The sequence below is a fragment of the Plecotus auritus genome (genome assembly GCF_963455305.1).
Source record: "Plecotus auritus genome assembly, chromosome: 4".
NCBI classification, from domain to species: domain Eukaryota; kingdom Metazoa; phylum Chordata; class Mammalia; order Chiroptera; family Vespertilionidae; genus Plecotus; species Plecotus auritus.
This window is the reverse complement of record NC_137775.1, coordinates 142249614-142273793: the sequence shown is the minus strand read 5'-3', so window position 1 is coordinate 142273793 and position 24180 is coordinate 142249614. Positions and strand designations below refer to the sequence as shown.

Below are 24180 nucleotides of genomic sequence, written 5' to 3'. Positions count from 1 at the left end.
GAGGTATGGACAAACGTCACATACCTGTGCTGAGAATATTACGCACTAGAAGTCCTTTATAAATCTTTATAACTAGTTATAATCTTTATAAACAGAAAATTCCTTAGGGAATGAACCTTACATCTTAGAGCAGGGGTGGGCAAACTTTTTGACTTGAGGGCCACAATGGGTTCTTAAACTGAACCGGAGGGCCGGAACAAAAGCATGGATGGAGTGTTTGTGTGAACTAATATAAATTCAAAGTAAAGGGGCGGAGGGGAGAGCAAGAGAACCGGATAGAACAGACGGATCCGGCCCGCAGGCCGTAGTTTGCCCAAGGCTGTCTTAGAGTGCTCTGTCTAGGGTATAATATTTTATAAAAGGTCCTAGGATGTGTGTGGCCTTTGGTCTGATGTATTCTGTATCAAGTATCATGAATGTGATAAAACACCTCAAGGCATACTAGGAATGCCCTGGGGCTGTACAGTTTGGAGTTGGTCCTTAGTGCAGAGATTTACAGCATCTGACTCGTGTGTTTGTTTTGTTTTTATTTTTTTTTTTTTGCAGAATGTGCCCTGCTGTCCGTGGTTGTACTTCTGCTGGGAAATCCTTGCTGTTTCAAGGAAAGAAATTCCTGGATTCGACCAAGAGAAAGAACAGAGCCCGTGATTGAGATGTGGGTCCCAGCAATTTCCCGCTGCTCTGCGACCTTTAATGCACCAAAACTCAGGGCTGGGTGTGTTTTTTCTACCTTATAACTATTGTTCTAAAAATATTCCTCAGGACCCTAATGATGTGCTTTAGAAACAGGCGTTGCCTCTTATCAATGGGGAAAACCAGGCAGAAAAAACAGTGACTGGATGTTCCTAACAGAGCAGAATTGATGTAATCAAATTAATGCAAACTCACAACCTGGGCATGTGCTCTGACCAGAAATCGAACTGGTGCTCATCCAACTGAGCAACACCGGCAGGGCCAGATCTTCATGTTAAGTAGCAACGCCGCCCCCCCCCCCCCCCCCCCGCCCCTTATCCTTTCAAATTACGTTTGCAGTTGATTCAATAAATTGAATAATATTTGGACATTTTCCTCAAACTGAGGTTCCTTCCTGGGGTCAGCAACTTCTATAATGACACCCTTTAATGAGAGCCAGAGTTCAGCGCCAAACTGTGGAATTCTTGTTGGTTTGTCTGAAGTCCGCTTTTCCAGTTTCACGAAGCCGATCGGCTGCCCTCACGTTTAGAAGAAATCTGTGTCTCCATGAGCTTCCTTATAAGATGGTCAGAGAAGCCCAACCTTTTGCAAGCTTATTGCTACAGCTTTTCAATTTGAGACTTCCCCATCTAAAGGCTTCATTGCTTTTCATAAACTTTTTTGTTGTTGTTGTTGCATTATTTGGGTATTAATTTCCTTTTCTTTTGGTAACCTTATTTAAAAGGGCTCATCAAGGGGGCTATTAGTAAGCTTCTCTCTTATTTGAAGAGTAATCCTCAATCTTGGCTACACATTGGAATCCCACCTCCCCCCAAGGAGGTCTCACATAGATGGATACCTGCATCTCACCCCCAGGGTGTCAGATTTCATTGGTCAGGGGTATAGCCTGGATACTGGGGTTTTGGAAAGCTCCCCACGTAATTTGAAAGTGCATCTGAGATTGAGGACCACTGAACTAGGTGAGTGCTTTCAAACTTGATTGTGCACATGGTACCTCACCTGGGAATCTTGATAAAATGTAGATGCTGACACAGTGGGTCTTGGGTGAGGGCCTGAGATTCTGCATTTCTAATGAGCTTCCAAATGCTCCTCATCTTCTGGTTGAGGACCACCCTTTCTAAGGCACCAGACACAATGAGGTACTCAAATGTCCTCTATTCAAACCAGGACTGACCAGCCCTCATCCTTGTCCTCTCTCTGTCCTATACCTACACAGACTTAAGAAAGACATGATTCACAGCCAGCAATGGCATTTTGTTTATATACTCTTGCTTTGTTTCTGACTATCTGACAGCAAGGATTCTTATTCTACTCTCACAGGAAGATTATCTGAAGAAAGCAAAACCTTCCAATCAGAATCCTGAATGCTGAACTTAGGCTCACAGAGACTAGGGTGCATTTGCTGATGTGGGGATACACTTAGAAGCTAAAGATTAGTTTAAACTGAGGACATTTGCAATTCAACAGCTGCAGAAAGAGATTTTTTTTTTGGAGTTTCTGTTATCTGATTAAACATAGAAATTTCAGGGAAATGAGGCTGCCATAATTCCCCCTTCTGAGTGGCTTTTACTCCCCTTTGGAAGGAGAACAAGAGTAAAACTACCATAAATTCCCTCCCCAGGGGAGTTTTATGGCTTAAAGAAGTCAGAAAGACCACTCCCACCTGCATAAACAAGCATGCTCACAAACTTGCTTCTCTCTCTCCTGTTCTTGTAGGAACCCATTTGTTCTCTCCATAGACACCTCTTCTCTCTCCCTGTTCCCTACTGAGTAAGGTATACAAGCCTTTAACCATTTATTAAACTAACCCTTTTATAAGTTTTCACATCTATAAACATTTTTCTTCTGTTAATCTGTCTTTTATCGGTTTAATCTGCCAGGCCCTAATTACTGGACATAGAAGGCAGAGGAAAAGTTTTTCCTCCCTGATACTAAGCCACTGGAGGCTGCTAGTCAGTGACCGTCTTTTCTGTCTCTGTCTTTCTCTGTCCCCATATCCAGCCCCTGCCTCCCATTCTCTCTCATGTTCCCATTCACCTAAAGCAGTGGTCAGCAAACTCATTAGTCAACAGAGCCAAATATCAACAGTGCAATGATGGAAATTTCTTTTGAGAGCCAAATTTTTTAAACTTAAACTTCTACTAATGCCACTTCTTCAAAATAGACTCGCCCAGGCCGTGGTATTTTGTGGAAGAGCCACACTCCAGGGGCCAAAGAGCCGCATGTGGCTCGTGAACCACAGTTTGCCGACCACGGTCCTAAAGGAAAAGAATAAAATCATATTATCTAAACAAGACTTCAGAAGCTTCTTTTCTGTCCTTCTAATTAAGTTCATATTTCTTCATACACATTTTCATAATTATGGAAATTAATTGGGAATTCCAATTATGAGACAAATTATGGTGATGAGATCGATACGGCAACTGATTAACACCTGGTAAGACCTCTGCCCAAGTACAAGTGGACATTTTTTTGCAAATTGGTCTATAGTACAGGCCAACCATAATACCTGGGGTGCAGAAATTTGATTTGCACACTGAATAATAACAGAAGTGTTCCCTATATACTTTTTCATTATATCAATCAAAAGAATAAAATTATCATGCAGAAATCATGATTTTGAAAAAACCCAAATGAATCCAAACTATTTGGTTTCCACAACTGTATCTCACAGTCCACAAAGCAAATAATTTGCTAATTAAGACATAATGACTATGACCTTGTATTGGTCCAAAGTAGCATCTAGATGTTTTTGAAACTAATTTATTGGCAGCTGGCTTAGACCACACGTGCTCAGGGACTCATGCAGGGAGTACCTGGAACGGCTTAAGCACCTGTGTGTCTCAAAGTTCCTGTGCTATCCCCATCCACTCTGGCATTTGGAGGAATTTACCTGGGAAGTCTGTTCCTCAGTAGCCCTGACATCTGTCTTTGCTCATCTTGTATTTTCACTCTTTTCTCAGCATTAGGAATGCTTCCTGCCATTCCAGCCCACAAGGAAACCAGCCCACGGTGTGATCCTAGTGACATTCACGAAAGGGAATTCTTCAGACGCACCCTTGGCACTCAGCACCCCTCATCATGTTATGGGAATCCATGTATGAGGAACAATTGTTTAGTCTGTAAACTGGCTATTCTGACAATGGGGCAATTTGGGCTTCTTTGGAAGCTTCACAAAGCTTTGCAGCACAAATCCTGGCAAGGACCACAATGGGAGCTGCGCTTAAAGCTGAGACACATGGTGCCTGGAATACGCAAAAGCAATCAAACGTGTCACACTTACACTAGGAATTGTTACGAATTAGATATGAGGGTGGGGGAGGACTTGGAAGTCTTTAGTGGACATTCAAGCCTCATAGCAAACTGTGGCTAACATAATAATGACCACACTGGTAATAGTATTGCAGCTAAACTTTAGTGAAGCTTGCTACATGTCTATAACTGCACTAAGTGCTTTAAATACATAATCTCAAATATAATTCTATGGGTTAGTCTTAGTATTTCCACTTGAGATGGGGAAACTGAGGAATAAGTTTGGAATACCTGCCCCTGTATGACCTGCTGGTGAGGGCACTTATGCCACCTTGTCCCCCTCCTCATCCTATTCCTGTCTTTAGCATCAGCAACATCACACGTTGCTTTGGAGACCCACTGAATGTTAGATTTGGAGATCACTTAGAGACCTTCAAATCTCCACGCCTCTGGGTGACAAAGCAGAGGCTTGCAGAAGTGAACTGAGTTGCCCAAGGTTAGTTTGGGTAGAGCGAGAAGGCTCCGCACCAATCCCTGTTATGAGAACCTTGAATTTGCATCCAGTTAGTTTTGCAGGCAACAGCTACATCCTTTCATTTTAGCCCTGTGCATTCGAACTACCTATCTTATCAACTACAGAAGTGGGACTCAATCCACCGAGCTTTGGAAGCCTAAACCCATCATTTAAAAAGCTGGAAGGCTATTCATATAAACTCAGTGTTGGTGATGAAATCTCTGTATTGCTTTAAATTTTTCCTCCTGACCTTAGAACTTGGACTAAGGGGCTGCAAATCAAAGAGTCACAAAGACAAATGTGAGGGAGTGATTCCATAGGATCACTCAGCAGTCCTGTTGCAGCCAGCAGTGGAGGCATTGGCTTGTTCACTTTTCGCACAGAGCTAGAATGGCGGTGGGAACTTGTGACATTTGATAGGTGCTCAGCTCTGTGCTAAGAACTCGTGTACCCACACATTCCTTTGTTCTTAATCCTCCAACTACATTACCAGTGAGGTGCTGTTATTAGCCCCATTTTACAGGTGAAGAAACTGAGGTTTAAAGAAATAAAGCAATCTGTCTAATGCTGCTTTAGACTTTACCTGAATCCAGATGGTCTAAGTGCCAGGGGTCAGTGGCAGACGACATGGGTGAGAGGGTGAGCGGGGAGGCCCCACAGTTGGACTCCACAAGCTCGCCCTGGATGTGGACGTGTGCGGAGGCGTTGGTTTGCCTCAAGGCCGCCTTGAGAGGGGCGATCTGGTTGAACTGAACTCTGGAGAGGCACCCAGTGAATCCTGGGGTGTTGTACTTGTGAATCTCTTGGTCAATCTTCCCTGTTTCTAAAAGAAAAAGAAAGAGAACGTAAAAATCTTATCCTACTCACTGTCTTCCAGCTGTAGAACACACTTGTCTTTGAATGCTTTGGTCCAAATCTTACTTTTAGATTTCATGTCAAAATGTTATATTCTTTTAGATGAAATACTAATGGCTTGATAAGGCTTAGGGCTAGAGACCTGACTTTAAAAGAATCTTCTGTGTTACTAGAGAACCTGGTAGGGTGAGGAGAATAAGACTATTTGTTAAAATAAAATACATTCATAGTTACCTTCCAAATACTTGAGATATTGCTGAAACTAACAACACTCACTTGGTTCTGATTGATTTTTCTTCCTGATGCTTCAATGACTCTCTTATGGGTATTGAACAAGCCCCATGCCCAGCTCTCCTGTACCTCTTCTATACCTCCTTCCTATTTTCTTATTTAGAAATTGAGCATTCTCTTTCTTCAGAATCCAATCCCCTTAAAATTCTGAGGTTTAGTCTTGGCTTGGTAGCCCAGTTGGTTAGAGTGTTGTCCCCAAGTGCCATGGTTGCAGGTTTGATCCCTGCTTGGGGCACGTATAGGAATCAACTGGTGAATGCATGAACGGGTGGAGCCACAAATCAATCTCTCTCTCTCTCTCTCTCTCTCTCTGTCTCTCTCCCCCACCCCTCCCCGGGCTCTAAAATCAATCAATAAAAATATTTTTAAAATTCTGAGGTTTACAGAATCCCACCTGGAATCTGATGGACGTTTGGAAGTCATAACACTTTCCCAACTCAATCTCAAACATACATATGTATTTAAGAATCACCACCTCCTCCTGACATGTAAGCTCAACATCTTCCTAAACTAACATTCCAATCAGGGTTGAGTCTGAGTAGAGGCATTTCCAATGTACAGTTTCAACTAGTATAACCACACATTGTCACCTCTGTAGAAGCAAGTATCTTTTTGACCTTCTGCCCCAAGTTTTAGAATCTACCCAGCAGAATGAATGTTGAAGGAATCTAGACCTTTCCGACCAGCAGTTCTCAAAGTATGGATCCTGAGCCAGCAGCATATTAGTATCACTGGGGACTTGTTATAAATGCAAAATCTTGTAACCAGAGACTCGAAGGGTGGGGTTGAGCAATCTGTGCTTTTTACAAGCCCCCCATGTGATTCTGATGCTGCTTGAGAACCACAGACACAAGCAATCGCCTTGTGGTGAGGCAAACTCAGGTGACGGGCAAATGGCACTTCAGCAATTTGTATTCTGGATGAGAGATTATGTTACAATGATGATCACCTTTTAAATCCAAGGACAAGAATGCGAGATATTTATGAACTGCGAAAACAAAGACAGGAAAACAGAGGACTGTGTTTCTCACTGGGAAACAAACGCAGGTGAAGTGGTCTTGTATAAAAATTGACTCCCCATTAATTAAAGAATAAATCAGTAGAGAAGGAAGCAGGTCTTGGGGGCAGAAGAAGTGGACTTATTCAGAGTCATCACATTAATGAATCAGTTCAGTGATTGACCTGTACTAGTTGCATGTGAATTTTTAAAAAAAACATATTTTGTTGATTTTTTACAGAGAGGAAGGGAGAGGGATAGAGAGTTAGAAACATCGATGAGAGAGAAACATAGATCAGCTGCCTCCTGCACACCCACTACTGGGGATGTGCCCTCAACCAAGGTACATGCCCTTGACCTGAATCGAACATGGGACCCTTGAGTCTGCAGGCCAATGCTCTATCCCAGCCGTGGGCAAACTATGGCCCGCGGGCTGGATCCGGCCCGTTCGGCTGTTCTATCCGGCCCGCGGAGCCGAAAGAGCTGAGGGTTCTCTTGCTCTCCCCTCCGCTCCTTCACCAGCAGCAGTGTTAACATGGCAACGTCGGGAAACACGGCCGCAGCTCCTTCTTCTGAGTGGGCAGATTTATATCCGCCCATTCAGTAGAAGGAACAACCTCTCAATCTTCCAGAGGCTCCTTGTAATGCCCGCAGACGCGTCTCCCGACATTACCCTGGGAATGCGTAGACATGTTATCGTGGTGATGTAGGGAGACACGCCCCTGGAGAGCACAGTATCAGAGCACAGTATCAGAGCACAGTTTGAAATGAATAAAACTATTGAAATAAAAAAAAAAGACCGTACCCTTTTATGTAATGATGTTTACTTTGAATTTATATTAGTTCACACAAACACTCCATCCATGCTTTTGTTCCGGCCCTCCGGTCCAGTTTAAGAACCCATTGTGGCCCTCGAGTCAAAAAGTTTGCCCACCCCTGCTCTATCCACTGAGCCAAACCGGTTAGGGCTAGTTGCATGTGAATTTTGATTAACAGGAGAAATGTGAGAACAGGGATGATGAAGTAATGGTAATTCTGGGAATTCAAATAGGGTCTTAGACAAGTACATCCAGACATTTGAATGAGTGATTCTCTATATTGTTGTCCTGCAGTAAATTTCAGTTTGTGACTTTGAGCTAAAGCACATGCCACTTAGGATGGGGAAGTAGACCGTGCCTGAGACCATGTACAAAATCGCACAGTCAACACATATCCTGAGGGTTCCTTTGATGACCAGGAAGAGGCTCTGGTCCTACTGATTACTGTGCTGGTTTGTTCCCCTCTTTCTTCCTTGCTTTCTCCTCCATGATTGCAAACTACTCATGGTTTCATACTTTATCTCCTTGTCTAATATCAGAATTCTTTGTTCTAGGGTCACCAATTTGCCTTCCACACAAACAGTTCAGATATTTGGTTTCCATTCCTCCCTCCAGTGATCTGCCTTCCCTTGAAACATCCTTAGACCATGGAGACTCAAGGTGATTTTGTTCCCAGGATAAGAACGAAGACCTCAGCTCCTTGTTTTCTCAAATCCCTGTCTGTGGTCGAGGCACCAGGACATATGGCCACTCAGTGGTAGGAAACTGAGAACAACCCTGGCTCCATCAGCTGCTTCTCACCCATAAATAGAGGCATTTTTTCAGCCTGTCCAGCCCTGCAGTAGAGCTCCAGACAAAAGAATCCTGGCTGGTAGCTCCTGCCATCTGGTGGGACTTCAATTCAGTTCAATTCAATTCAATTCAATTCAATTCATCTGATCACAGGTATTGACTGTGAGTAGTAGTAGCAGGAAGATAGAGACACATATAAAGATTTACCCTAAGCTGCTCACAACCTAGCTGGGAAAACAAGCATACAAACAACTGACTAACACAACTGAACACACGCTGTATAAGAACAAGAGTTAACATTTATTGAACCCTTAAAATGTTGCTGGGTGCTTTATGTGAATTAGACATTTAATTCCCAGAACAAGCCTGTGGGGAAGGGAACACCATCATCCCTATGGAGTGTCTGAGGAAACTGAGGTTCACAGTTAAGATCCCTTGGCTGCTGAGGCCAGACCAACTGACCCCGAGTCTCTCAATCACTGTGATTCTCTGAGCTGAGAAACCGACCACATGTTTGGTAAAATGATCAGAGCCTATGGGAAACCAGGGAAGCAGGTCTGTGTGGGGTCCTGGAGAGCACTGCAGGAGAGGTCACACTAGAACAAGGGTTGACGTGGATTTTTACCCTCTTAACAAATTTTTCAACATACTATTGTTACAGTATTATTAACTCTAGGCACTCTGCTCAGAACAGATCTCTAGGACTTACTCTTCTTGCATATTTGAAAGTATTGACTCTTTAACCAACAACTCCCAATTTCCTTCCCCCCAGCCCCTGGTAACCACCATTCTGCTCTGTTTCTATGAATTTGACTATTTTAGATTTCTGATATTCATGGAATCATGTAGTATTTGTTCTCCTGCGTCTGGCTTATTTCACTTAACATACTGTCCTCCAGGTTCATCCATGTTGTAGCAAATGGCAGGATTTCCTTCTTTTTTTAAGGCTGCATAATATTCCACAGCATACATGTGTGATGTGTGTGTATGATGTGTGTGTGTGTGTGTGTGTGTGTGTTTGTGTGTGTGTATTACATATATCTTGTCCATTCATTTGTGGCTGAAAGTTTAGGTTGTTTGCATGTTTTTGGTATTGTGAATAATGCTGCAATGAACCAGGGTGTGCAGATGTTCCTTTGAGATACTGATTTCAATTCTTCTGGGTATATACTCAGAAGTGGGATTGCTGGGTCATAGGCAATTCTATTTTTAATCTTGGAAAGAACCTCCATCCTGTTTTCCACAGTGGCTGGACCATTCCATATTCCCACTAAATTCCCCACATCCTCACTGCTTGTTACCTGTTGGAGAACCAGGTTTTGAGACTGAAAGGAAAAGAGAACTGCAGATTGAGTTTGTTATGAGGTCTGGGACCTATGTGAGTCTGATGGGGACAGAGCTTAGACCAGACTGTGAAGGGCCTTCAGTGTCACGTTAAGATGTCTGCATTTCAGTAAGAAACTCAAAGATGTTTCAGCTACAGAGGGCTGTGATGGGAACTTATTAGAAAGGGAATTGTAGTGGCAGCGTAGCATTTGCTCTGAACAAGCCATCTCATTAGCCCCGAGAACTCCCTGGGCTAAGAAGGGACTCCGCTGGGTGGAGGCAGGGTTATGCATGGATGTGGACGGTGCCCTTTTTTGTTTGTCACCAGCGTCTTCTTGCCCTTATTTAATCTACAGTGAATCAGTTTTGGTTCTGTTTCCTCTGCCAGCGATTTGGGTGGAGACTTTCTGAGTCTGGCTTCATTTCGTACGGTCCCTGACACCGTCCTCTAAGGTTACATAGGTCAGACTTCCCAATCACACCATAGAAAATGAACAGTTTCAAAGCAGTATGTATCTGAGGGTTCCCTATTTAAGGTGGGGTGCCCACTTCTTAAAGAGCTGTCCTCTCCTGAGTGTCTCCCCCCTAAGGTGACTCCCAGTGAGGGATAACCAACAAGGTGGAGAGAGGGGAGCCCAGGAAGGGGGTTCTGATGATGAATCTGTGACCAGAGGAGCGGTGGGAAGGAGCAGGGTGCCCAGGCCAGTTGGGGCTGTGAGCACTGGTGGGAATGTCAGCTAAGTGAGCACAGGCTGGGGGCTGGGCTGCTAGAATACTTTTCCATTCTCTTAGGGGCAATTAGCTCTGCTCACTCTCTTCTTTAGCTTTTGCCATTCTGTGTTTTCTTTTTATTGTGGAAAAAAATCCCCATTTTTTTCAACTGTTGTTTCTTTCCTGAGAGGTGACTGGGTCACAGATAGCAGGATTCTGATGCCCAAAAGAGCAGAAACAGCATTTCCAAACCTGAAAGTATCCCAAAGCTTGTTGATGTGCCTCTAAAGACCCTGGGCTGAGACCCATCCCCTGGGATGGGGGGCTGCATTGTAATCAACACTCTTGGTTCTTCTGTCCTAATGATTCCAACTCTTGGCCATGTGATAATAAGAATATCAAGAGTTTCTTATCAACCACAGTTGGTACACATGTGAGGTACTGGGTTAGCACTTTAGTGCATTATTTCATTAAGTCTCCTAACAACTCTCTGAGCTAGACAGGATCATCCACACTGCATGGAAGGAGAAACTGAGGCTCAGAGACATTAAGGCTTTGCCAAAGAATAAATGTTTAGCCATGGATGGTCTGGCTCAGTGGCTAGAACGTCAGACTGCGGAATGAAGGGTCCCGGGTTTGATACTGGTCAAGGGCACATACCCAGGTTGCCAGCTCGATCCCCAGTAGGGGGCGTGCAGGAGGCAACATTGATGTTTCTATCTCTCCTTGTCCCCGCCTCTCTGAAATCAATGAAAATATATTAAAAAAAGAATGTTTATATTTCATATAAAAAAGCAGAAAATGTTTTTTATTCTCAAGTTCTGTCTGAAAAAATGGACTAGATTATATTGTTTTCATATTTACTTGAATTTTTGGCATTCATAGTCAGGGACTCTTCATAGAAATGGCATAGTGAGCCTTCTTTTGTTGTTGCTGATCCTCACCCAGGATGTTTTTTTCATTGATTTTTACAAAGAGAGGAAGGGAGTGAGGGAAGGGGAAGAGAGGAGGGAGAGAGAAAAAGAGGGAGAGAGAGACCTCGATGTGAGAGAGACACTTGGATTGGTTGTTTACCACATGTGCCCCCGACTGGGGCTGAGGATCATCTTGCAACCCAGGTACATGTCCTTGACCAGAAATCAAATCTGAGACCCTTTGGTGCCCCGACTGATGCTCTAACCATTTAGCAACACCATCCAGGTCTAGTGAGGCTTAAAAAAAAATTAATGGCTGTTGAGACGGCTCTAAGACCATGTTTCATTGGTGACTGAGGCGACAATATGGTGTTCAGAAATGCCATGAACTGAGGTCCGAGTTCGCCAGCATCAGTAAAGCACCAGCAAGTTCTGCAAGTGCTTGTCTGGAATAAAGATCCAAACTTCTTAATAACATCTAACAAATGATCCTGAGGCTATCAATTCAGTGCATTTGAGCTTATTACATGTTAATTATGCCAATTGATTAGGCTGGTCTCATTCTGAAATCAAATATTAAAATATGATTTCTTGTAAGCAATTAGTTTCTGCATGGAGATGTCTGGGCCCAAGTGTCACTTGGACAAAACCTGCTCTCAAGAATGCATATTTTAGAAATGTAGTACAATCACTACTGAAATGGAATTCTCAAGATGTAATTAGTGCTTTAATGTCTGAGAATCATAGCGATGTGGGATATAGAAAATAGCCCACTTCAAATACTGACATGATTCCTGGTGAAACCTTAAAACGAAATGCTCCTGACAATACTCTTAAGGAGAATGCAGCAATTACATTTGCAATGCATTAGCATGCTCTCCACTCGTTCTCATTCAGCCTTCGGATAGCAAGTGACAGGCAGGAGTGCAGGGGAAATGTAGAGAGAAAAGGGCACCTGAACTAACGAGAAACTCGGGGAGAATAAAGCCATCTCCAGGCTCCGCCAAGGACAGAACTGGGCTCCAGGCCTGGGACATGGATGAGCACATCCTCCGCAAACATTTAGATGCCGACTCCTCCGAAGACATTTCTCCTTTTCCTTTGAGATTATTTAAATTCATCTATATGTTCTTCTTGTGTAAACCCATGTGCTACCAGGCACATGGTATCTATTAATCAGCTGAATTTTGTTATGTTTTACATTTTTTAGAGTTTTCTATCACTATAATTTTCTGGGAGGGGAGAATGTGAAATTTCATTGTATTCATTCTATGCCCTTCTCTCTTACAGAGGAAGGTGGGACTAAATTATGCAAGTGTCATTTCAATAGCTCTTGACCTTTGACATTCACTAACTCAGTTACAAAGAGGGGATCTGCTGGGAGAAGCAGGATGTTCTTCTCCTCCCACATTGTCTCTGGAAATCTTTTCTAAGAATTGATAAAATTGGATTTCTTTCAGAAACAGCAATGAAAAGAAATGTTTTCTGGGGTGTTGGGGAGTGGGAGGAAGGATTGAGCAAAAAGGGAAAAAAAGAGAGAAAGAGAGAACTCATGGACATGGATAACAGTGTGGTGATGTTTTATGGGGATGGTGGTGGTGGGGAGGGGATGTGTGGAAGTAGAAGAGGACATAGAGGGAATAAATGAACTATTGGGGGATACATACATAGGTTGAAATTGTCATTCTTGTCCCTAAAATCTAGTCTGAAAACTGCAGACTTATTATGGTTGCTGGTTAATATAATTCAGTTGTGCTTACAATACAAAGGGGAAGATATGGCCCCTCTAATGCTTCCAAAATGCATTTGGCATCATACAGAAACACACATCTAAAGACATATTCTCCATTATTTCCTGAATGCTCCCAGTGGTCAGTCATAAGACAAAATGCCTGGTGCCCATTTCTGTAGCCTGGGACACGGTGTGACTTTTCAGGGCTAAGAATACAGACTTTGAAGGTAACAAGACCTTTCAGAAAAATGGGCTTAGCTGTCAGTCTCCCCACAGAGCTGGGCGCTGGGATTACTTAGTTAGAAACGTATGTCTGGGTTTACCTCTCAGAGTTTTTGTAAATATAAGCTACGTGTCCCAGCTGGAGAATTGGGCACTAATGTGTAGTTGAGTTTCCCATGAACTCAATATGAATGAACCTCTTCCTACTGTGTTTTATTCAACTTTTGCATTTGAACTTGAGGCAACAGAAGTAGAAAATGACCTAAATCCTATGTACAAAATGACTAAAATGAAATGTAGTACAGAAGAATAATTTCTTTCTCTGTATGCCCTGCTTCTTCTGATAAAACTTTTAAAATTTATTGGGGTGACTTATTTTTAGACTTTGGAAAGTCCTATTAAATTGTAGTAAATACCGTAAGAAAAGTGAGTTTATGCTTTCAAGTTTTTTCCTTAGTTCCTCTCCAAACCATTGAAGAAAATTCCAGCCCAGTCCAGCCCCTGGTTATTTCAGCCTGCTTCCTGGGGAGCAGAGGAATGGGGGCATCAGGGAAAGGTGCAGAGAGGGTGGGGACCTCATATGCGGCAAGGGCAGCATAATGCAGGGCAGGCTAGGAAAAGTGTGTTAACAAATGTTGGCATTTCTAGATAATGTCAATTTGAATTATTCAGCAAAGTAAAAAGTTGTTTCCCTCTGTTGTTCTTGCTTGTATTGTAATTCCTGGCCTAGGAGGCCTCTAAAGCTGTTTTACCCAAGAGAAAAAAATCATTTGAGGACTAAGATTGCATGAGAGCATCAGGACATGGACACATCAGGACATGAACGCATTAGAACATTAGTTGGAGTTGAGCTAAATGGTTTTCCCAGGGAAATAAGACCCATCAGCCTCACAGGGAGAGGGGACTGCTTCAAGAGAGTGTGCTGGGGGTCCCCTCAATTTGCTCTCCGTGTTACATCATTAACATAAGAAAGAATTCAAAGCTTGGGGCCCTGACCTATGGAATGGTGTTCAGAAAGCAAAATGTAAATGCTTTGAGGCTAATCTGGAAACTGGAGTGGATCATCGCATGAATTTGAACATTGCAAAGGAATGGAGCCCGGATGCTACAAAGGAATGGAGCCCGGATGTGGACAGGTAGGCCTGTGGGTATAGAAGTGTGTTTCTTCCCACAACCGCTTTTCTCCGTTCTACCGCTAAAGCCACCTCATTATTTTCAGATTGGAGGAACAGCCTACTAGGTTGGGGGAAGGGACAGAGGCTATCTACATTTCAGCAAAGCATTTTATTAAAAAGTCTTTCACTACATTTTCATGGTCAAGACGGATCTGTATGGGCTCACGATAGTAAGAGTAGTATGTTAAGGGTAGACTTATACCAAGATGAACTGGGTGGAATTTGATTGAAGAGTGAAAATTGGCTTTAGGGGAGAATTTTAGTGGTATGGTTCCAGGCTGACATTTATTTACTAATTTGGATAAGGACAACAGCGGCACATTGACCAGCGTGTCATATGGCATTTTGTAGAAAGGGGTGGTTATGTGTGAGATGACAGGGTAATGAACCAAAGGGACTTTGAGAGGTTGAAATGATAGCCTAGATCTAACTAGAAAAGTTTAGCAGAAACAAATACCTAATTTCAATAATTGAAAATACCACCCACTTCCTCCCATCCCCCAAATCACCTTCAAGATCAAGTTGGATAGAACACACCTCATAACAGTATGCACCCTCCTCCCTGTCTTCCCCAAATACTCCAGCCCAGATAGGACTAGGGTATTTTAACTGAGATAAAAGTTCAGAGTGAGACGTGGTTGAGTCAAGGGAAGGATGGAGTCTAGATTCTAACCTTGGACATGGTTTCTGAGACTGTCCCTAGAGGTCAGAATAAGCCCAGACAGGTGTTCAGCTCAGGACAGAGCCTTTGGGACAAGGCAGCAATGATAAACCAGGGTGCTACAGCAAACGGCCACCATGTCTGAAACTATGTCACCTGACAGAGTCAAAGGAACTGCGAATGTTTACTATCCCGACTTTCAGAAAATCCACATTAACAAAGATCTATCCCCTGTGAATTGTTAAGTATCCTTCCGATGGCACCAGGATGAACCTATCCAAAGCACAGAAGAAAAGGAAGAGCATAGCTGATCCCACCATTGCACCTGCATCTGTCTCTAAGTCACCTAAACCCAGTGGCTTGTATGGCTCGGATCAGGTTTAGAGGTCTATGGATTTTCACTTTCCTTTTCATAAAGGACAAGGGACTCTGGGCAATATTGTGTGAGGACCTTCATTTTCAGCTCCGACTGTGCTGGCTGCATGCTTATTTTCCCAGCTGGGCACACTCTCTAGTCCTGTTATTATCTCTACCCTTCTAGCTGCCTGTACGTGTCTACCGCATGTCAATCTCCACTTCAGAAGGTGCAAATTACAGTGGCTGCAGCCCTTGGAGAAAATGCAGTTTCAAGAATGAGCTGGTAGTCATTTTCTCTTGGTGTCCTGCTGTGTGCTTTGTTTCAGAGAGTACGCGCGCTTAAAATATTTTATGGGGCAACTGCATTAATCTCTCTTGTAAAATATGTTACTGTGAATCCTAGGCATTGTGGGGAAATGAATCTGCCTGGAAAAGATGTTTTTCTGGATAACTGAGGATTTAACTCTCTTGCATGAGCACATTTTGCTGTTTCTCACTGAATATCCACCTAGAAGGCTTTCTTCAGGAGACCCGACAGGAGGCCACGTTCTGACTTTCACAGAAAGGCCCCGCTTTTGCCTCCGAGGGCCCTTTCCTCCATAACAAACAAGCATGATATTTTTGGACTGTGTTGGTGTAAAGATGAAGATGTTAATATATTAATACATTTCTTCTACTGAAAAATCCATTCTTTTCCTTCTGGTTTTAAAAGACAGTGACACATGTTCATGGTCTCTAAATGATTGGGGCCCTAAGGTTTGTGGCTACTGAGCCTCATGGATATGTCAGCCCCTGCGGAAGACATGGGGTGACTTTTCTTGATGGCGTGGGGCTTGACTGGGAACATTATTTTATTTTGCTATGGAGACAGCTGCCCAGTCGCCCTGCATTTTGCCTTTTTGAATAGGGTCTGACTCCCCTTTCTTTGCCTCTGTCTTATAAAGAGGGAGTAAAAGCCGGGCCCCTGTACTGGGTAACCTGGCCTCCTTCCAGAAAGAGTAACCAGAAATCACAAATCCCTTGATGTTCTCTCCCTCCTGAAAGTCAGATTGTGCTCCACCAGCATTTTAAAACTTGTGAAAAAATTTAAAATAAGAGTCATTTTCTTCAGAAGATGACATTTCTTTAGCCATGATGCTATCTACTGTTTGTACAACTTCTTCTCAATGTTTGGTTTTGGGCAAAATTCCATGGGGAAAAATGTGCTTTCATTTTATAGCAAGATTGAGATGAAAGTCTTACACAGATCAACTTTTTCATGGAATCATTCATTCATTCATGGATTTAAGTATTGTATGCTAAGTGATGGGAATTCAGTATTGAAAAAGAGTTCCTTCCTTCAAGGATTATAACTTAATCTTATATAATATTGTCTATTCTGACAATATGCTTGGCAGCAATATTATTTGTTGTGTGAATTAATAAATGAATACATGAAAGATGAAAGGCCTACTTCGTTAGAGCTAAAAAAAAAAACTACCTAAACAATAAGCAAAACATCATACCTTTCCTTACAGAAAGCCTATTGCTCTAAAATGATACTTCACTAAGAAAATTAAAGCTGGGGAGGGAGGGAGGGAGGGAGGGAGGGAGAGAGAGAGAGAGAGAGAGAGAGAGAGAGAGAGAGAGAGAGAGAGAGAGAGAGATTATTTTAGACACCACAATCAGGGAAGACCACTGCTGAGATTACATCTGAGTTCTGAATCATTTTCAGGGAGGCCACGTACTCATCTAGGGGACAAGCATTCAAGGCCCGAGGAACAGTAACGGCCAAGGTCCGAAGGAAACACCTGCATGTATGTCCAGGCTTTCCCTTAAGGTTGAAACTAGGGGCGGGAGTGAGGGTGGGTCCTGCGTGGCCAGGTGTAGATGGATTGACTTTCAAATTTCCTGTTAGCAGCTCTGCATTCAATTTGGCATGTGAGCACTAAGGGTCCTCCTGGTGAGACAGCCTGCCTGTCTGTTGGATGGGGTGAGGCAGCTCTGTGGCCCTGCAGCCTGCACACAGCCGGAATGCTGGAAGGACAGGTGGGCGGATAGAGGCAGGGACTGGGAACGTTAAGACTGGAGGGAAATAGTGGGGCCATGACCTTTAGTAACCCACAGATGACATTCCCCCAAACCTTAGCACCTCGGCAAACACATAGGTGAATAGAACACACAAAGAATGGATGTCACATATAAGTCGTTCTTGATAGAATATTGGAATTTTCAGATCTTCCAATAAAAAGATATAACAGCCCTGGATTGTGTTTCTCAGTGGTTAGAGTGTCAATCTCAGGTTCTATTCTAGGTCAAGGGCACGTACCTGGGTTGCAGGTTCGATCCCCAGACCCAGCGGGGGTGCACTGAACGGCAATCAGTCGATATGTCTCTCTCACATAGATGTTTCTCTCTCTCCCCCCCTCCCTCCCTCCCACTCTCTAAAGAAGAAAATCAATAGAAAAAAATATCCTTGGGTGAGGATTAACACACAAACAAACAAAAAAGACAAAACACTGTCTTCAAATTTAGTACAGAAAGTGCATCTAAATTGAGGCATCCTTGTTTACATTTCAGAAGGGAGGATTTGTCCCTGTTGCCTGGGACCTGGGTCCTACAGGTTGTGAACGAGGTGTGTTTTTCCTATGATACAGCTTCCTGCTTGTCCGATTACTTGTGAATTTTCTACATACAAACATCCACATACTAACTATAAAGCAACTGTTTTGATTCCATATACATACGTTTAATCACACTTCCTACATGTGATACAAGTGTTTAGTTAAAATCAGGAATATTTACGAACACCTTCTAGATAAAGGCCTCGTGCTGGGCAGTGTGACAGAGAGAAATAGGTGCAATCCCCTGCAGGCATCTCACTGTCAAGATTAAACATCAGCCAAGGCCCTGATGCACGTTGAGGGCAGAGAGCTAGAGGTCTGGACTGGGGCAAAGAGGATCAAGGGAAGCCCGAGGGAAGTGACACAGAAATGGTCACTGACCCAGGGCACACCATTTGAAAAGGAAGGAGAGGGGAGAGGGAAGGACGGGTATATTCCACAACAAGGAAACCAACGGGGCACCTGTGGGACCTGCACAGTGCCTCCAGGGGCGCTGCAGGAAGCTGGGAAGCCGTCCTGGGGTGGACGTGCAGGGCCTCAAGTTTCTGATTAGTTTGTACTGGATGCATTGGGGCATCTCTGAAGACTCTTTTTAGAATTGTGCTGAAACACATAACATCTATGAGCATGGGAAAATTTAATCAGAGATGTGTGTGTGTCAGGTCCATTTGAGGAAGACAGACACAGAAAGTGGGGAGTCAGGGGAGACAGAATAACAACCACCCTGAGTGAGAGGGTGAGGGTCTGATGGGGCAGGATGGCAGAGGGGATGGAGAGAAAGGCGGTGATCTGAAAAGGCTTCATTTATAAATGAACACACTCCTAAAACTCTGTTTTCCACCTGCGATGGTTTGGCACATAGGAAGAAATGTTGATAAATGTCAGGAAAGGTAATCTAATGAAGGATACTGACTGTTTAATAGGCAATAAACACAGGCTCTATTGTTTGAATGGCCAAATAGTCACCTCTTGGATCCCACTCACTGGCACATGAGCAGCAGGGAGCCACAGCTTTCCGTGTATTATTCGTTTTGTTGAGGGGACTCCCAGCGATGGTTACCATCTGTGAGTTCAGGGCTAAGGAAGCTTGGTCCCTCTGTGTGCACATGGTATATTTTTATATGACACAATGCTTTTAACTTCTATACTTTCTGGCTGATTTTTTAAGAGTGAGTGGAAAAGTCATGTGTCAAGTAAAATGGAAAAAAGTGCACATTGAGAGGAATCAATGCTGTGTTTTAAATGGGAAAATTTTTTTAAAGCTAAAGTTGCATATACTGACAAAATGCCAATGTTGTTATAAGCTGTGTGTGCACATAGCCCCATCTATACATAACTATTCCTTCAAAATGAAATAAGAGTGGTAGGTATTAATAGTTCCAATTGATAGATGAGGAAACCAAGGATTAGTTCTGTTAAGTAACTTATCGATGGCTGAGCCAGGGTTACTGATGCCCGTTCCTGGTTCTCAGAAACCGAAGTTCACATAGCGACAGAAATGGATGCTTACTCATGTCTGATGTGGCACATGGCGTGGCTCTCCTTGGTGGTACAGACAGTCCTTTGCTGGGTTCTGTTCCCCTCTAACTGTACAGTCTATCACTTTGTTTTCAAATTATGTAAAATGTTTCTGGAGAAAAAGTAACCAGGCTCCAGATAAATCTATCCAGATTTATGGCACAAGGGAGCAACAAATGGCAGTCAGTGTTCACACGTGGGAACTATGTCCAGGCTTATTCCATATCCTACCTCCTCATTTAGAATCCTTGGATAATGGGGCACTTTGTAAACAGAAACTCACAACAGGCTGACTTCTCAGTACAGGAAGAGTCCTGGATGGGGCCATAGGCAATCACAGATATTACATAAAGTCAACTTGGCAAACTATTAGCACTTAGAATAGGAGAGAGAAAAAGCCGCCAATTGAAACAAAATTGTAATTACCTCTGATTGTTATTAACACGGAAGGAATATTGGATGATCAGGGCAATGAGTATCCTCAAAGAGCAGCTGGGCTGGTGAATAAGGAAAGTGGGTTTTCTTTATTCTTTCTTTCTACTAGTAAGTCAGGGTCCTCATGATTAAGCCTCAGGAGAACAATTACACTTGCTAAACTTCTCGCCTTCAGTACGTGCAGAGATGCTGACTACTTTAAACACACCTCATTTATGGCCCAGCTTTCTTCTGATTTTGAGGTTTCTTGTTTTGTCTGTAATGACCCCCTTTCCTCCACCTCAAGGGGGTCTGAGCCCCGCATGGTGGCTGGAGCTGGGGCACCACAGAGTCCAGGCTGGGAGCTTGCCTACGTGTGTCCACAGGCAGTCCAAGCGGAGAATGTGAATTTCTCACCCTCCAGGGGCGCTGGTGATTCTGGGGGCGTGAGGGAGAATGGGAGCCCAAGGACACAGGAAAAAGGTGGGCTTTGATCAGAACTTGTGTTTCTGACTTTGGAGAAGTGGTAAAGGGCAGTTCTCCCAGGGAAGGGAGGTGTCTTAGGAAACCCCTCACCTGCCCTGTCCTAGAGTCAAATTGAGGCTTTGGGACTGGGAGCCCAGGGCTGGGTGCGGAGGAAGGTGCAATGAGTCTCCTGAAGTTCTGGGAGGCTCTGCTTCCACACTCAGCGCCCTGGATGGGACCAGCACTCTAGGGGCCGCCCAAAATAATTCACCAAGGCCACTTTGGAATGGCTCTAAATCCCCACAGAGCTACAGGGTTTTGGCCATGTCAACAAATTTTCTAAGGAAGCAGTTCAAAGAACTAAAGATTGCCTTGGTTATCAAAAGGAACCAGAAAAATGTGACAGGAAAGAAATACTTGGAACTAAGATTTGCTTCAAAATATTGGAGGCTACTATTTGGTTGACAGGCTTCAAACCATATTTTTTTTCAGTTTATCAAAGCATACAATAGACCCCTTGATTACTCCTAGACACCCACTAAGGGTTGTAAAACTGTGTTTTGACTTCCGGAGCTTATCTGAGTTTTCAAGTTGTACAAGCCAGCTATGTGCTGCACAGGTTGGTTATTTTGAGATGTGCATTTGTTTTATCTCAAAATAACATGAATTTAGGGCTAAAAGTTAATTTCCTGGCTAAACCTTAGTTCTAATACAGGAAACTTTTGACAATAGCTGTGCTTACTCTGCTTGTACTCAAACTAAAATCCTTGGTAATAAAAATACCAGAAGTTGGAGACAGAATCAAATATATTAAGGAAATATAAAACAATTATTTTTGGTTTGCCTTTTACTTTTTGAATCAAGCGTACTTATATCTGACTGGTATACAATAAGCGCACCTACTTTAAGTGTATGGGCAGTTTTGATGATTTTGCCAAATAGATACAGCAATGTTCCAATCAAGACACTGGAACATTGTCCTGAACAGTGGTTAGAGCACTGGCCCATGCACTGAAGGATCATGGGTTCGATTCCCAGTCCAGGGCACATGCCTGGGTTGCAGGTTCAATCCTGGCCTGTGTGGGAGAGGCAACCAATTGATGTGTCTCTCTCACATCAATGTTTCTCTCTCTCTCCTCTCCTCTCCTCCCTCCCCTCTCCCATTGTAACATTTAAGTTGGAAGTTTGTACAAATTTCTGTTTTGCTTCTGGATACTTGTGTGTTTGCATGTTTGTGTGAATCCCTGAAAAATTACTTAAAATAACTTTCACCCTGGTGGAAAACTTTTGAGAATAATTTTATTTGAGAGTCTAATAGTCCTGCCATTTGTGTAAGAAAATTTATAGAACAATATAGCCTTGTGCTTAAAAGCTTATCAGTTGATGTTAATTCGTAGGAGAGTTTTTGCCACTGTAAGATATTTTTTTTCTTTTCTTTTTTTTTTCTTTTAAGTTTCCTTCAGAAACAAAAGGGAGTGTTTTACGGAGGATGCCGCTGGCCTTAATTTCCAGGTTCTGAGGGGTATAAATCATTCCAGAATCCGAAGTTTTGCATAACCAAATACAAATCTGTGACTATATTAAAGTGTATTGTGGTATATTTAATAAAATCCTGATTGGCTCCTCTCTTGCATTTTGTTTCTTCCCATCTCCCACCCATGGCATTCTCTGAGGAGATCGCTTCAGGGGGCATTCTCAGGAGAACCTTGAATTACATAAAGGACTTGAAAATGGTCCCCCAACAATAGCTGGGTGCTGGTCCCCTGAACAATAGCTGGGTGCCTGCCCTGTGGACCTTGGAGTCTTGGAGCAGGTACTTAGAGCTCTCCCTGGAGACCTTTATTAGCATTTGCTTTCATAATTAGCAGTACTGTGTTTGGACCACATTTCAGCAAAGTTGAGTTATAAATCCCTTGAAATAACTTTGTTTACCCTTGGAATTCGGCCAGTCCTGCTCCGAGGGTAACTGATAAAATGGCCTGAGATATAGGGCAGGTGGCTTTGGAGGAAGGTAAAGAAGGGAGCCTGTTCAAAGGGAGATGTAGGAGAGGAGGCCAAAACCTTAACTAGTGTGAGAGTCAGGAAAAAGCCTAAGATCAAGGGTGCCACTCACACATGCTGCCTCCCACAGACCATATCCGGCATGTGTGGGGAACTCAGTATTTAGGGAAAAAATGAACAGATAGCCACAAGCACTGGTATCCATATTTCTAGTTTTGTTACTGTTTTTTTCTTTTTTAAATTCTTGGATCTATAAAAGGGCTGGGGACATCTTTTTTTTTTTTTTTTCTTTATTGATTTAAGTTATCACCTATGTGTCCTTATCGCCCCATTGCTACTGGGGACATCTTGACCAGAGTTCAGAGGCAAAAGGACTCTTCCTGAATTACCTGGCGAATCAGCTGAAGAATGAGGATTGGAATTTATAGCATGTGCTGCTCAGAGGGAGGTTTTATAGGACAGCTTGCTTACTAAGGCCAGTTTACTAAAACCATAGAACATGTTACTGGGACAAGCTCCTGCAAGAGATGAACTTGCCCTGTTGCCCACTATGCCTCTAATAGTTCATGACATCACTAGGAAATGTTGCTTCTGAAAATAGGACAACCTCTGAAAAGAATTTAGCTGAAGTGCATTTGTGGTTACAAACACCTACTGTCAGAGACAACGTATTGATTCCAAAAGAATACAAGACTGGTTGAAAGGAACCACAAATTGACTGACTAGTTGGATGGATATTACCCACTGTCTATTAAATACAGCCTCAAAACATCATTGCCTCAATATCAAGGAGCTGATACTCACCTATCCCTTTTTATGCAAATTTCATAATTATGCAAGAAGGAGAAGTCATTTTTTTCCCTGAGATTAGAGAGCTGAATCAAAGTCCAAGCCCTGCCATGAATGGCTCTGTGGCCTTAGAAAAAAGTATCTTCATCTCTTAGAGCCTCAGTTTCAACACACGAATTAAGAATTTGGGCCTTCCTTTTCCACTTTCCCTGAATCGAATCCATCAGCAGGTAGTATCTGCAGTACCTTCAAAATACGCAAGGAAACTGCCCATTTTTGTCTATCTGCATGAATTATCATCTAGTTCAAGCCACCATATCTTCCAACTGGAATTAAAAAGAAACTATGGCATTTCAGTTCTAAAACTGTGAGAACTGAGAAAGAGAAACTGCCTTAGAAAAACATATCCAAGTTGCATTTTTTCAGTCGTTCTTTCCATTTTTTTCCAAGGTAAAATACACTCACTAGATCCTCAGAGGTCAGGTTGTACTCAGGTCATTTAGGGAAGGCTCGGGCACACCCACCACTGTAAAAGGTGAAGGAATCCATGTACAGACGCATGGAGTCACAATGCCCAGTGGATAATAATAACAGAGTTCACAGGGCTCTCAAAGAGCAAAGGTGTCAAACTCTACCCCACAGAGAGGGCAGAGTGATGGAGAAGGGGGAAATACCCCAAGGGGAATAGGAAGAATCAGGGCCTGAAGAAGAACACACACCTCCAAGCCTGAGGAAGCCAACTATGCACAGCATTATTTTACCAGCTGTCAAACCAGGTAGAAAAAGGATCAGTGGGAATGGAACGAAGACCCTGAAATTAGAATGAACGGGTAACGTTAGGGTTAGTTCACAAGGACCAGTTGGCCAAGCTCTTACAGCTTCCTTCTTGGGTCCCATGGTTGCCTAGCTTCTCTTAAAATATCTGTGGTGGCAGCTGGCTTGATACTGGGATATAGGCTGTGGGCTGGTCATCTCCTTTCCCTGAATGAAAACCTGCCCCCAGTACCTAGCAGTTCTAACCTAGCCCTCAACACACACAAGCTCTCCATCCCCATGTGAGCACCCCTCAGGGAGTTAAAG

At 43.2% G+C, this 24180-nt stretch overlaps 1 protein-coding gene across 2 annotated transcripts in view; it reads right to left on the bottom strand.

Annotated features, from left to right (window-relative positions):
- Positions 1 to 24180, bottom strand: part of CNTNAP2 (contactin associated protein 2) — a 1915008-nt gene that overhangs the window by 15454 nt on the left and 1875374 nt on the right. For both annotated transcript variants that reach the window (XM_080666270.1, XM_080666271.1), the window contains one exon: positions 5043 to 5282. In XM_080666270.1, the coding sequence (XP_080522396.1) occupies positions 5043 to 5282 (240 nt within the window). The remainder of the gene's footprint in view (positions 1 to 5042; positions 5283 to 24180) is intronic.